The sequence below is a fragment of the Arachis stenosperma genome, chromosome 4 (assembly GCF_014773155.1).
Source record: "Arachis stenosperma cultivar V10309 chromosome 4, arast.V10309.gnm1.PFL2, whole genome shotgun sequence".
In the NCBI taxonomy this organism is placed as follows: domain Eukaryota; kingdom Viridiplantae; phylum Streptophyta; class Magnoliopsida; order Fabales; family Fabaceae; genus Arachis; species Arachis stenosperma.
The window spans coordinates 148267765-148283658 of record NC_080380.1 but is presented as its reverse complement, the minus strand read 5'-3'; the positions used below and the strand labels follow the sequence as shown (position 1 = coordinate 148283658).

At 30.9% G+C, this 15894-nt stretch overlaps 1 protein-coding gene across 1 annotated transcript; it reads left to right on the top strand.

Moving 5' to 3' along the window:
* The first annotated feature begins 953 nt into the window (after window positions 1-953).
* Window positions 954-5102, top strand: LOC130976497 (ethylene-responsive transcription factor ERF113-like). The gene is made up of 2 exons (XM_057901370.1): window positions 954-1301; window positions 4333-5102. The coding sequence occupies exons 1-2, from the start codon at window positions 1028-1030 to the stop codon at window positions 4911-4913; spliced, it is 855 nt and encodes a 284-aa protein (XP_057757353.1). The 5' UTR covers window positions 954-1027; the 3' UTR covers window positions 4914-5102.
* Window positions 5103-15894: the final 10792 nt, after the last annotated feature.

Below are 15894 nucleotides of genomic sequence, written 5' to 3'. Positions count from 1 at the left end.
TTTAGCGTTATCTAGAGGAGAAAAAAATAAATAAATATATATGTTTTAAATTATAAGGGAATGACAAAAAAAAATTGGATTTATTTTATTCAATGTCAACTATGTAGGTTTCCAATTATGTCAATTAAAATACATGCTTGATTTACCTACTTATTATTTCAAAAGTCATATAAAAACAAGTTTCTTTTAATATATATTACAAAAAATAATCCAATTTACAAACATCTAGCAGTTTAGAGAAGAATTGTACTTAATTAAATAATATAATGTAAAAAATCTAATTTAATAATTGATTTTATGACTTAAACTTATGATATTGAAGTCACATAAAAAATCATTTCTCCAAATAAAATTTTATTTTTTATATATATAATAATTATTTTCCATCATATTATGTTACACAAAAAATCATCCGTCAATTAATCATCGTATATGTAAATAATATTTATAGCATCTCATAAAAAAATATATTATATCATTGTAGGTAAATAATTTATTTATCTATTACAGATTTAATTATTGTATTATTATATTATGACAGATTTGATTATTATAAAAACTGATACTTAAAAAAAATATATGAATCATCAATACTCATAAAATACAAATACATAATAATAGTAATTATATATTTTTTATGATTGATTTTTTATTTATGTGGAATATTTTTTAATTCTTTTATATTATTAGTATAAAGTGTTAAACTCAAAAGAATCCTTAATTGATTTAAAAATGGATATAGAATCCATTATTTTAAATAAAAATTGAAATGAGATCCATGAATATATATAGTATCATATATCCATGGTTAATGAAAAAGAAGAAAGTGATTAAAAGGAGTAATTCAACTTTGAAATTTAAATTAAATCATGACTAATTAAACATCAATAAGCAATAAGCATAATATCTTCTCCCTTTATACTTAAATTTACATGGTGCAAGTGGAGGGGGGTGTTTCTACAAGTAGCTAGTAGTAACAACACAAAAGCAATTAGAAAATAGGGCAAAAAAAAACAAGAACAAGAAAATGGATCCAAGAAGGCATGGGAAGCTACCATTATCTTCATCATCAGATGCAAAAGAGAAGAGAGAAGATGATGATGATGCTTCTTATTATGGATCTTCTTGGTGCACACCTGAAGACACTGACATGTCAACCATGGTTTCAGCTCTTGCTCAAGTTATGGCAACTTCCAATAATAATAATAATCAAAACCCTCATCACATGATGCTGCCACAATCAAACCCTTTTCCTCTCTCAAATGAACCTCTTCAACCTACTCACCCTCTTCAAGATCAAGGTGAGTTATAGCTTCTAATTAAATAATAATAATATTATTATTATTCAATTATTCTTAATTAGTTACTTGTATGTTTAATTTCTATATGTCTTGTTTCTCCTTTTTATTTAATTTATATGAAATTGGCATGCTTAATTTTCTAAAAAATGTTGTAATTATATCTTTTGTGTGTGTGTGTGTGATTTGTTGTTTAATTTGTAATTGTTTAATTCCGTTTCAAGTTGCTTTCTAATAAAGATCTCTCATATGATTTGTTGGTGACATTTTTCAAGAAAAAAGAACCAATTTTTGTTGAAATGGTGTGTATGTTTTGTTGGTGGAGACGTGCTAGACACGGATCTAGATTTTGGTACTCTTATTATATATAGTTATACATATAATATAATCTTTTAATTTATTTGCAGTTTTTGATCCATAAAAAGGTCAAAAAATAAATTTGTTATATTAATATTTTATACGGCCATATATGTAAACAATATATATAGGATCCATGATCTATATTATTAATAGATGATAATGATAAAAATTAAAGTTTTAATTTGATTTGGTGCATTACACTTTTGATATCATGCATCAATCTATATTCTATATATATGATATTGAAGATTTGATAACTTACATGTGATGATTGATGGGTTTGTATGGAAAATGTAAGCTATTTGCATTGTTATTAGTAGAAGAATATAGTTCATAAAAATTTTATTAGTTCAATTCGATGTTTGATTTGCATGAAAGCATGCTTGCATATATAACTATAAAACTTATTAATTAGTGAATAATCAGTATGTATTAAATTAATGATTAATATTTTCTCAGACAAATCACATCACATTCCGTAATTAAAATGATAGAGACCAATTACAAATCTTAGTAAGAAGTATATATTGACCCGGAATCATTGTCCTTGTATGTGATGAATTGCACATTATTATTACCCGGATATATATGCATCCATCTTTATATATCACATGATCAGAATTATTTCATCCAAAGTGGATAATATCACATGCATGTAAGCATTTCCAAAGATGTATGCATCATCTATTTCAATTTTAGTCCATTGGTATATTTTTTATTTACACTTACACTACTTACATTCATGTTGCATGCAACTATGGACTGGAAATTAATAATCTACATAAAAGTGACCCCATTTGCATTGTCAAGTGGGTTTGTGAAAAATTCTCAAACATATAAAATCTGTATCTAACCAATTTGGGTTGTTCGAATAATTAATTCGTTTGTCTATTTAAGCAAATATTAGAGGTTTAAATATCGTCTTATGCATACAGCAACCAATTGATCAGCAGCAGATTTTTAAATAGAGTTTAAATTTATAACAAATTAGCTCTAATTCTGTCGGACTATAAAATACCATGTACAATCAAAAAAATAAAATTTGTACCTACCACCTAAACTTTTCTAAACCGGTTTACATTCATTTTCCCATGACATAACATCAACCCCTTTTCCTTATTTAAAGTTTTGCATGACATCTTTATTTACTTAAAGTTGCAAATCCATATGGTTTGATAATATATAATATTTAGTTCTTTAAATCAATTTAATTATAATATAGCTTTGATTTTGGTCCATCTTGTTAAGTAGATAATTCTAGCATATATAATAAGGTAATTGCTATGGTGCCTAAAAGTGTTTGCCTAACTTACTAAAAAGAGTTAAAAATTAATATTTAATTTTAAAAGTATAAAAATAAATAATTATTAAATATTCAAAAGTTACTACAACAAGTAAGATAGGCAAAAGTTAACCACCAAGTTATAGACACCATAGAATTCACCATATAATAATTTGAGTTCTCTTTGCTGACTAATAAACTTTGTGGAAATATACATTGCAATCATTTCAATTTATTCGTTTCTTAATGGATGATATTGTTGGTACACAATTACTTATTCCAACTCATATGATTTTTTTTCTTTTTCCAACATGGTACGATATGATGATGATGATAGATATGCCAAGTTTCTGGTTGTATTTTCAGGCATGTGTAAAATATAGACATCAAAAATAAATTTATATGTTGAATATCAAATTCGGTACTCTAAAATGATGGAGTATCATGATGACTAAAATGTTTCTCATTCTGGTTATAGACATGTGTAAATTCTATGTAGAAAAAAGCACAATTGAGCAATGATTGATGAATTACCTGTTTTAGTTCCTCGTGTCAATGAAGAAAAAAAAAAAAAGACTTTTTCCTAGAAACTTTTATATATAGAATCCAATTCGTTTGCTACTTCAATCAAAATGTTGAGCAATGCCAAAACAAGTTTTGTCTAATTTTATTTCTTTCCTAACAAATTCTTTTCTCACTTCCATCCAAGTATGTCATGAAAAAAAAAAAGCCAAATTCTTTGCATTCTGTCAGAAAAAATTAAACTAAACAAATCCATACTACATATCTACTAAGTTGAGATTAATATTTTTTTTTATTAAAAACTTTTTTTTGAGTATTTGTATCAATACACTTATTTTATTATTTTAGTATGACTTAATTACTCTCAATTTTTTTTTTCATCTTTAAATATAAATCATACATATTGATTTACATGTATATTTTTATACATATATAATATTATAAAAGTTAAGAGATTTAAATCACCATGTTATACATATTAAAAATATATATGATAACTAATTTAATGATTAATTTTTTATATATACATAATATTTTTGTAAATGATACAGAAAATTGTAATTTGTTGGGCCTAGTGAATAAAGAAATTAAAAAGTGAGTAAATTTTTTTTATGCATACACTTTTATGATAGACATTATTATTTTAATATCAATATTTGTTAATAATTAAGATGTATTTTTTTGCTTTATTAATTAAAACATAATCTAAATACATAATTATTAATAACAACTATATTTTTATATGAGGAGTACCAGGAATATTTACTGCATAACATTATTATTGAAAGACAAAATAATATGTGATTAATTGTAATATGATTTGTTGAATTTGCATGTACGCATACTTTGCATTAATGACAAATAATAAAGAGGAGGGGCCAAATAAGAAGAAGCCACACTACAGAGGAGTGAGACAGAGGCCATGGGGAAAATGGGCAGCAGAAATTAGAGATCCAAACAAAGCAGCAAGAGTCTGGCTTGGAACCTTTGACACTGCTGAAGATGCTGCTTTAGCTTATGACAAAGCTGCTCTCAAATTCAAAGGCAACAAAGCCAAGCTCAATTTCCCTAAAAAACTTGTTCAACCAAACACTACTCAACAACAACAACCTAATAACAACAACATGCTACAACAACAACTACAAGGTGGTTCTGCCTTTCAATTCAGTGGTTCAGCTTCTAATGCTATTCTTCCTACACTCTATTCACCATCATCATCATTATCCTCAACACATGATCATCAAGTTTTCCCAAACTTGTTTCAGTATGCACAGATTCTTTCAAGTGATGAATCAAATTTCCCTTATTACACTTCACATCTTTTCAATCAACAACAGCAACAGCAACAGCAGCAGCAACAGTTGCAACAATCTTTGAATCCATCATCCTATTTCTACAACCAACAACAACATGATCATGAAGGAGGACACCATCACCACCAAGATCAGTAGTATATATATAAAAATATATTGTATGTGTCCGTCAACTGCTGTGTATGTTGCTGCTGCATAAATATATATCCTTTATGACCTCTTTCTTTCAATAAAAAATATTGGATGAGTCATCATTATCACCAATATGACAATATCTCATATGAAATAATTATGCTTATTTCTAGAGATTAGTACTTTAACCATAATTATTGATGATTATGTAGTGATTTAATTTATCATGTCCTTATACATTTATTATCATCAAGATTGATTATAAATATATAATATACAATTTTTCCTATCAAATCGTTTATATAGTATATATCATTTCATTGTCAACTATAGTTGAATCTTATTTTTAATTAAGTTTGGAAAAATACTTTTATACTCATGGAAAAGATGAAAGTTTTACTCCACAAAACAGAGGCACCATTGTTACCCCTTGTGAAATGTTTTTAAAATTAGAGTAAAAAGGTAAACATCCATTTATTTTATTTTATTAACGATACTAAAAAAGAAATGTTATTGTGAAATTAACTAACTTATAGAATATTAAGTTATACACTCTTTTGAGTGGAAGTGGAAATTAAAGGCAGAAATAGAGAGGAAAGAAAAGAAAGTAGAATTCATCTTTTGACTTGCTTCTTAATTTCTTTTGCAGTCTTTTGTATAAAGTTGATACTGTTAGATATACAATTATTTTCATGTGATAGAGAAAATCTCATTTACTAAGTAAGCTGTAATGTCAATCGTTGACGAGCAGGAAGAAAGATAGAAAAAGTGAAGGTTGAGGGAGGAAGAAAAATGATTTCTTTTCATTTTAAAAGATTTTGAAATGAATGAAAAACTAAAACAAATTATTTAGTGGTTAACCTTGTGTACTTTTTATGTACTCTTAGTCTCCTTCTATAATTAATTACAACCAACATTAAACTAATAAAAATTAGGGGTGTGTGATTTGGCCGTCCTCTTCTTCTCCACCCTTATTGTAGACCCTGATTTCATATAGGTTACAGACAATGCATTTGTTGTTTTAAGCAAGTTAAGAGGAGATTCTTGTTTTCCAAATTCCATTTGGTTAGTGTTGCTGCCGATGGTGTTGTCAATGATTCCATTATTGTAGAATGATCACTTCTATACTGGAAAAGAAAAGTTAATGCTTGATGTTAAGGTGATGTTGATGCCAAAGTTGATGCTAGATGTGTAAATAATATTGGAAAAAAGATTGCTATTAAATAATTGGTATTATTAGAAAAATAATTTCTTCTCATTTTGAAAATCTTATAAATAAATAAAAAACTAAAACAAATTGTTTGGTGGTTTACCTTATAAACTTTTTATGTTTTTACGTACTCTTAGGATAATTAATTATAATTAATATTAAACTAATAAAAAATGATTTAGGTAACATTTGAAGTTGTAAGTTGACACGTTCGATTAAATTTTATTTAAGGACTCTCAACTATCAACTTTACATAAGTATCGTCTCATAAAGTAAGATAAATACTGTCATTGTGAAATGTAAAGTGAGTGATGAGTGATGATTGTTGAGGAACACGCATGGATAAAAGTGGGGCTTGCCAGCTTCCGCCACTTATAACGGTTGATGGTGCATCAGTCAAAAAGAACCCCACTTTCATCCTATAACCAAGAAAAAAAAAACGACAACAATTTTAAAATTTTTTCACATGCTAGCTAACTAGACAAGCGTGCTTCTTTTGAGAATGGGTAGGAAAAGATTGAATAATGCTTTTTAGATCAAACCCTATCATTTAGTAACTGTGTTCCTAATCTCTCTTTTTAGTGTTGGTAATTTTTTTATTGAGTACGAGTGAACAAATGTTCAATTCTCTTTTCCTACTCATTCTCAAAGGATCACATGACTTTTTGTTAAGAAAAAAAAAAGATTTTTAATTATTCACCTTTTGATTGAGATATATCAATCCATTTCATTTAAATACGAATTTTTTATACAAATATTTTTTCCATTAAGCGATATTGTTTTAAGGGATTGAATAGTCATTTTTTTCACTCAAAAGAGGTCTAGAGATTGAATATCCTTGTTCCTCGCTAAAAAAATTGTTTTAGGTGAAAAATAATTAGGGCTCCAAAAATAAATAGTTAGGAGTTAGGACTTAGGACTGCTTTATTATCTAATTTTCCATGTATTCCTTACCTTGATAAAGTAATGACTAATTTGAATCCGACACTCTTTAAGCGGATTGAATTAACTACTAAACCAACCTAACTTCACCTCGACTTTATTCAAAAGCTAAATGCATGAAAGTGCATGGTTAATCTTTGGGCGTCTTGGGAGTTTATGAACCCCAAAACCTGGCTATATATGTATGCAATAATTCTATATCAAATTTAGCTTGAATTCAATCCCATTTCCATTTACCATCTTGAACAAGAATGTATTTCGCTTAAAATAGTTAAAATATGATGATCAATTTTGAAATAGTTTGTGAAAATTTTATTGTATGTAGGAAAATTGATCATCATTGACAACAATTGCCCACCATTGATGAAGAAGTCAGAGATTGAATACACTATGCTATGTTGTCTAAAGGTTCAGTTACAATAGAAATAAGTCGTTAATCTTGTACCTTCCATTTTCTGCTGTTTCTCTTAAATCTTATGATAGCTTGAATTGCAAGTCCCAAATTACTTACTTTGATATAATATTCATATATATAGCTCATAGAGAGCATCACATCATAGTTTCACCCTTGATTTATGTTCTTTTTCATATGGCTGGTTTGTTTAGGTACACACACTATATATCACCTCAAAGTCCCTTATCTTCTTAAATGTAAATGAATATTTGTGTATTCACATGTATTCACGCGTGTTTTCAACTGTGATTGAAATATTGGGCTGGCAAACTGAGCATGAAGAAGAATAATCAATAACCTGCTCTTTTTTTTTGTTGAGATTTAGCATTATGAACTCCAATAGTTACTAGGAGTCCAATTTGATGACGTCAATCAATCTTGATGTACTATCTTAGTTTTTAGTTGTAACTGTGATGGCTTAATTCAACAATAGTATTGTGAATATGTCATTTTATAAATGATTTTATGTGCCAAGATTAAGCAATTTTGGATTCATTACCTAGTATTTAAGGTTCCGTCTATCTATATATAGATAGTGCATAATAACTTACATGTTATAGTTATGATCCATGTATTACTATTAGTGGTGCTTATGATCCATGCTTCGGGATAAGAACTTAATGTAAAATATGTTAGTCAAATGGGTTGGATTACCAGTTTACCTTCATTGTTAAGTGGAATGGTGCAACTACTTTAATTTGATTTGAAGAAAAGAAACTTCTCAGACATATTTGTGCTTGGACAAGCGAAGTCTAGCAATGTATTTTTATATCGATGGTGATGAAACTATGATTAGTATGATATGGGTCATGAAACAGGGGAGTCTACAACATTATCCTCATTTTCATTTCTAATTTAACTATTAATAAATCTGATAAGAAGACTAAAAAGATATGTAACATTGTCTCATGTTTTGCAACTACTTCAAAGCTTGTTTGGTTGAGTAAATTTTCATAATAATTCTTGAGATTTATGTCATTATCTAATGCAGTCCTTTAGTTTCCAATTTTATTATAGTAGTCGCCCGAATCGAGTTTCGGGCACCATTATAGTTAGGGGTGTGCATGGGCCGGTTGAAACCGAGTTTGATATGACCCAGACCCGGTCCGAAATATATACCGGGCCTATTTATTAGACCCGAACCCGACCCTAGACCCGATGAAATCTATGCACTTTCGGGCCACGATTATACTGGGTAAAAATCGGGTGAAAACCGGGCCGTTAACATTACATTAGCTTGATACCTTCTTATAAGGTAGCATGTGAAAATATCTAAATTTTCAAGACTCCAACCATTATTTGACATGGTAAAATTCACTTAGAAAAATATAACAAGAACCAACTTTTCTCTAAAATTAAAGCATAACCATAATCAATACTAATATTGTCTAATAACACCAAATATTTAAATCAATATAAATAACACAATATTATGCATTAGTCTAAAATCTTATGCATTTTAAACATAAAACATTAACTTATAGTCTTATAATAACTAATAACACAAAATATTAAGGTTTATAATACTTAAATTCTACATAAAAATAGCCATCATCCATCACTAATAACACAAAATATTAATTGTGTATGATGACCGGGCCACCGGGCCGACTTCGAGTGACCCGAAATAATGACTGGGTCTATTTTTGAGACCCTTACCCAGCCCTAGACCCGATGAAATCACACCAAAATAGCCCCTAAAATGTTCGGGGTCGGGCCGGGTCTTCGGGCTGGGCCGGGCCATGCACACCCCTAATTATGGTCCCAGAATCCCTTTTCAATGTTAATCAGCAATTACAGTGATGATGTGACATTTCGTTGCCATGTTGGTGGCTGCAATAACTAGCTGACGTGTCAAGTTGCAATTGAGATCCAATTTGGTCCCTCTCCTTAAGCTTTACCACTTAATTTTCAGTGCACGCTCTTCTTTTCTTTTTCCAGTCTCACTTCATTCCCAACACTTCTTCGCTCTCAACCTCCTGGAGTTATTGGCTCCAACGACAAGTTCTACCATCGACAACTCCTCCCAAGGCTTCTCCACTTTCCACCAAATCCAAGCGTAAGCCACTCAAGCCCGCCAACTCCAGGAAGACTTCGAGAAGAACCAATCCACCTACCTCGCCACCATAGCTGACATCAACGACGCCCCCAATGACACCTCCCTTATCGATGCCGCCCAATCAGAGAAAAGATCCCGCAAGTGAGGAAATCAAAGAGATTCGGTTTGAGGAGGTCGTTGATTTGGAGGAGATCAACAAGCTTCAGAGTCATTTGGTTTCATCCTCTCTTGCTGATGATGATTCACTTTCTTGTTGGAAGACATCAGTAAACTTGATCTTGTTGTCTCTTCTATCATTGATAGTGGCTTTGATTCTGTCTATTTTCTTAGCCATATCGCAGAGCAACTTTGAATGTTCATAACCATGTAGCATCCTCCCCAGCTTAGAAACTGAATTGATGATGGTTGGTGTAAGAAACTAATGTTTGGGAAGGACTGAAGGGTGAGGAGCAAATTAATAGAAAGAAGAAGAAAAATTGATGGGAATGAATTAGGGTTATAAAAGGGAAGAGACCGAATTGGGTCTCAATTGGAATGTTTCGATGTCCAATGTGGCAATAGAATGCCATGTCATCACTGCAATTCATGATTCAGCACAGAAAAAGAGTCAGGACCATTATGGTGTCTCGAGTTCGATTTAGGAGACTACTATTGTAACAACCAAATTTTTAATATGTCTAAATTATACCGGAAATTAAGCGCTACCAACTTGTCTTTCTAATTATTATATATTATTTATTATATGAGTTTGAGTCATTGTTAAAAATGTAGTTATTTTACGAGTTATTTTTTTTAAATGTTTGTATTAATAAATAGAATCATTCATAATCAATTCACAAATAATAACAGATAAAACAGTTATGAATAACCACACTTATATACATCTCAAGCAATTAACAACATTCAGTTATCTAGCATTTATTAGAGTATAGATCTTAGTTAGAACACCCCTAGAAAAAGTTAGATAATAACTATATATTATATATATACAACATCCCAGGTCCTGACCTATTAAAAAAATTCCTAAGTTAGCACCCAAGTTAGCTTAGACTCTATACTCACATAATCTCTCTAAACTACAAAAGTGAGAGAAAGTACATTCTAGGTCTTCAAAATTCGGGTCAGGTTAAACGTCATCAAAAGGCAGAATATCTCCCACATCCTCCCTGCATGATCATGCTTCATCCTAGGACAACTCACTGGAATTCCATCAAGTAGGTACATATCAGGAAGTTAGGAACCTTGTGTGGAGAATCTGAGTTAAAGTTCATAGATAAACGGGGGTGTAGACATTGGTTGTTCTCACAGTATTTGCATATACAGGGAATGGAATTCACCCTAGACTCAGAAGATTACCTAGAGCGGAATCCTATTTGTGGAATGATTACCAGCAGATTTGCGGAAGAATATTCTTGCCTCCATCTAAAGGGGGAAGAGAAGGGGTAAAAATTGGAAAGTTCTTAGTAGAGTCAGACTAATTAGTCATGTTAATCGCTTTAGTCGTGCTTATGAGTCAGTCAAATAGAAGAAAACAAGAAAACAGATAAACAAAAAAAAACTAAGAAAACAGAGAAATACAAGTAATACAAGAAATACAAGAAAACAGAGAAATACACGAAGAAGAATACAACCATATAAAATACATAACAGAGAATGTTGTACACACGAAGATGATGCATGTCTAGCCCTACGTAGATCATGAACTCACATGTCAGTTGGCTACCCGCAACTCGACCACATCTCTGAAATAGGTGTTATGCATCGCCGTTCTTATGTTCGGAAATCATTCCCTCTATGAGCGTTCAGTATTCGCCATCCTCATAGGGAAACCAAATCTTTCCCTCCATGAGCATGTCGTATTCGCCGTCCTCAGGGGAAAAACACACTTCTAGTCTCAAGTAAGCGCTACGTTTTGCTGTCCTTACTAGACCGTACTCAAGGTCCCAAGTGAGCGCTACACATTACCGTCCTCACGAGACTATATTCACAACCATTTTATGAGTGGAACAAGGCCACCATCGTTGTCTTTTTCGAGATGGAATCTACCATCCCTTTATCATAATATGATACTGAGCTAGTAAGACAAAACTTTCGTCCTTGCTAAACAAATATTTAATCTTTTAGTTCTTTTTCCTCTTTCCATACCTTCAGGATTACCTCTTACTTCTTTACTTTTTTATTCTTTCTTTCTTTATCTCTTTAACTTTTACTTTATATATTATTTCAGTTTTTGGTATGAATAACCAACCTATTCCAAACATAAGTTCATTAAGTCTATGCTAAACTAGTTTGACTTTTCATATAATACCTAACCCTAAACGCAAGTTAAATACTAACTATATCGCTTCTAGATCGCTTCTCTAATTGACATTTATCTTTACCATTAAAGCTTTACTAAATGTTTCTTCGGTTTTTATCTTTTCTTCAACATTTTATCTTTCTTTTATCTTCTCCCCACTAACATGTTCTTATCACTCCCTAAGTATTTTATGAAGGTAATTATGAGATTCTGAGTTTAAAGTTATCCTCCTAAAACTTTTATTAAATTATATTTTGATTTTCTTAACTTTTGATATTTATACTTTAACCCTCTAAACTTTTAGTATTTATACTTTTTTCTCCCAAAACATAAAAATATTTGCACTTTGATCCCTAACAAGATTAAAGAGATGTTCTTGAGTGTTCTTGAGCATATTCAAAGTGTTCTTCGTAAACTCTTCAAATTCTTTCTTCGATTCTTACTCGTTTTTTACCGATTTTTTCTAAAATTCAAATTAAAATGGCAGTCACCAAAATTCCATAATTTTCACTTGATTTCAACACTAATTCATCATTAACTTGAGGCCTAGGGTTTGAATTTTCAGTATCCCTCAAGAACAAAATTCATAGCTTGAATATCATTAAATTTCATCAATTTTCACCAAAATTTCAACAAGAATCACTCGTATAAACAATCAATTTCAAGCATAACCAAACCATACATCAATCACACAATTCAAACACAATTAATCAAGATTAATTTCACCAAACTCTACCTTAATTTCCTGTCTCAAATTCGGTTGCTCCTTGAAGTGTTCTTAGATCACTTTTTCCTCCTAAATCCAATCAAGAATAACTTTAAATCTCATAAAGCATGCTTAACCAAAACTTCAACAGCCATATAAGAAGGTTATCCTCACCTTAAACTTGCTAAAAAATAAAGTTTATTAGCCCACGAGTCAAGCTAAGCAAGAGATCTTTGGAAGAACATCAAGAAAACACAAGTTTAACTTAGTTTCCTTGAGGCAAAATCAAAGAGGGAGGGAGAGTAGCCATCTCAACTAAACTTGAGCCATGGTAAATCACATATTTTTGAAGAGAAAGAAGAGAAGATCACTTTAATCAATTCAATTTTTTTTTTTTTGAGTTTTGGTGTGAAAAAATCAAGTTTGGAAGATCAAGTGTTCATAGAGTTTTCTCCCTTTTCTTCTCTCTTGATTTTCAACCATAAAGAACGGAAATGAGCAGCTGAGAAGTGACTTGCAGAAGGAAAAAGGGTGTGCTTCATGATGATTGCCCAGTTTGGGAGGTGGTTTAAAAAATATCTTAGGTGTATAGTTACTACACTTAGCAATTCATCTAGAGATTAATAGCCGAGCTACTAGTATAGATGGCACTAGTAATATGATTAACATAAGAATAGAATATATATGATGAAGCATTAGTATTGTTAAAGTCATCAGAGAGTACCAGTGTTATAACCTGCACCAGTAGACTGTAAGTCCGATTAAACTTATCTCCTATTTTTAACAAAAGCAGATTAAATAATATTATAATATTATTCAAGTAGCTCTAATAATAATAATAATAATAATAATAATAATAATAATAATAATAATAATAATAATAATATATTATCATTTCTCTTCTCTAATGAATCGAGTTCTGCTCGTCAAATTGAGACAAACTATGGAAACTAGAATCTGAAATTCCTAACCGACGTGGCTCAAAAACTAGATTTTTTGCGATTGCGCCGTCAAGCTTAACTCAGAAGAGGTTCTTGCTTAGTAATGACATAATGATGATGTAGATTGAGGTTCTTGATGATATAGCAGAGATACTTCCTTTACTAAACTTTCGAAAAACTCCATGTCTTCAAAAAAGATCTCGCGTATTCGAAAATTAGATTGTTACAACTATAGTGAAATTGGAATGCAAAGGACTAAATTGAGCAATGGCATGAATCTCAGAGACCACCATGAGAATTTACTCTTGTTTGATTACCTATGTTCACTTCACAATGAGAAATTAAATTTTTTTTTAACGCACTTTCTTTTAGTGCAACATTAAAATGTGGTTAAATTTATGATTTATTTGGTTGGTAAAAATATTTTTATTTAAAATTTTAGTATTTTTTTATAGGTATAACTAACATGTATTTTTAGGATACATGATAAGTTTATCATTAATTTTTTTAAATATTTTCATTTAATAAAAATAAAATAAATGCATTGAAAACTTAAACTTTTTTATATGTTTAATAAAAAAATTTTATTAATAATAAATTTATCATATATTAACTAATTTTTTATTAATAAGATTTCATGAAAAAGAAAAAAAATAAAAAATACTAAAAATATAATAAAACAAATTTTCTTTGGCTAAACTGGTCTTTATTTTTATCAGCACTTAAAAGGCTAAAACAAAAAACAAGCTAAGCACTTATTTCTATTAAGTTTTACTTGCATTGTGAATTTGTGATGCATGACAATCAGTGACTTATCTTCAATAGCAACTAAAATTGAAATTTCTTTATTTAAATTAAATAAATATATAAATTACGAAAATATATAAAATATAAGATATTGCTAAGCGTATTCTTACACATTTTGGATGCTGAGAGATAAGTTAAAAATTAAATATATCTCGGCATCTGAGATCCTGTATTGTGACCGGACGACACCGAAATATATTTTGAGTGCATTTGGGATATGTATTATTAAAGAGATTGGGTTCTGAGCACCCGAGATATGTGGCAATTAAGAATGGGATCTCAGAATCCGAGATATATATGTACAATTCTCCAGATGAAGTCTCAGCATCTGAGATATAGTCAAAGATGTAATTTGGATCTCATCACCTGAAATATGTGTATTATAGCTTAGGTGTCTCTGCACCCAAGATATATTGGAGAATAACTCTAATTTTTTCTTCCTCTTCTCTTCGAATTGTTTTGATGAAAAATAATCAATTTTTTTGTTGCGGTCTATCCCAGTGGAATAGTAAAACACGGTGATGAATGAGTGATTTTTTACTATAATAAAACTGTCATATTGCACACCAACCAAGTTAATACCCTACGTGCGCTAAAGACGGTCATGCTAAGCAATATGGGAGAAATAGGTACTAAGGAGGTTGGACGGGTTGCATATAGACTTCTGCACGCGCATCCGAATGCTGAGTTTCCCAACATGTTATTTTGGATTGATGGGTATTAGCATGTGAAGGTAATGTTCGACGCACATGCACGGCTAATGCCACAACATGTGATGGAGTTGTATGCTCCAATCCGTGACGTGGTTGTTGGTGGTGGGCCATCTCCTTTGAGTCCTTAAGTTGTCCCGCTGGAGGCCACACCGATCCACGATGCCAAGCCTCATGATAGTGCCGACGAAGACAATAGAGAGGGCAATTCAACATATGTTACCGGGTCGTGTAGCAAAATTGCTTATGTTGATGAGTATGTGTCAGAGACTCCCACCAGCAGTGTTGGTCGGTTTCTACTACCTCCTCTTTTGCCCATTCCTCGATTGCCAGAAGTTCCTAGTCATTATCACACTTTGAATTTGGACACAATGCAGTCAGACAATCTTTTAAATGCCAATGAAGAGAAAGATTACAATACGGATGGTAGGCAACATCCTATAGCGATGTGGTAGGCAACATCAGTGCGCAGATCAATGTAGTAGGCAACAGCATCCTGAAGTGTAGTGCTGACCTCACCTTATGGAAGGTGGAACGAGTGGGTATCGGGCCTCTACCGCTCAATAAATGTAAAGATCAAGGAATTATCAAACATAAAATTCCTTCACTCTACTACATGCCCAATTAGGGATGGCAACACCACCCGAACCCGCGGGCACTCCGCCCCTACCCGCTCGGGGCGGGTTTTTACCGGGGCGGGTTTAGATAATATCTACCCCCGGTATTATTATAATACATACAATTTTAATGTATAATATATGTAAATAATTAGTAAAATGATTAATAATATTGTATCATATTTAAATTTTTACTTTAATTTATGTTATGTATGTGCTGATAGTTATAAAAATTTTAAAAT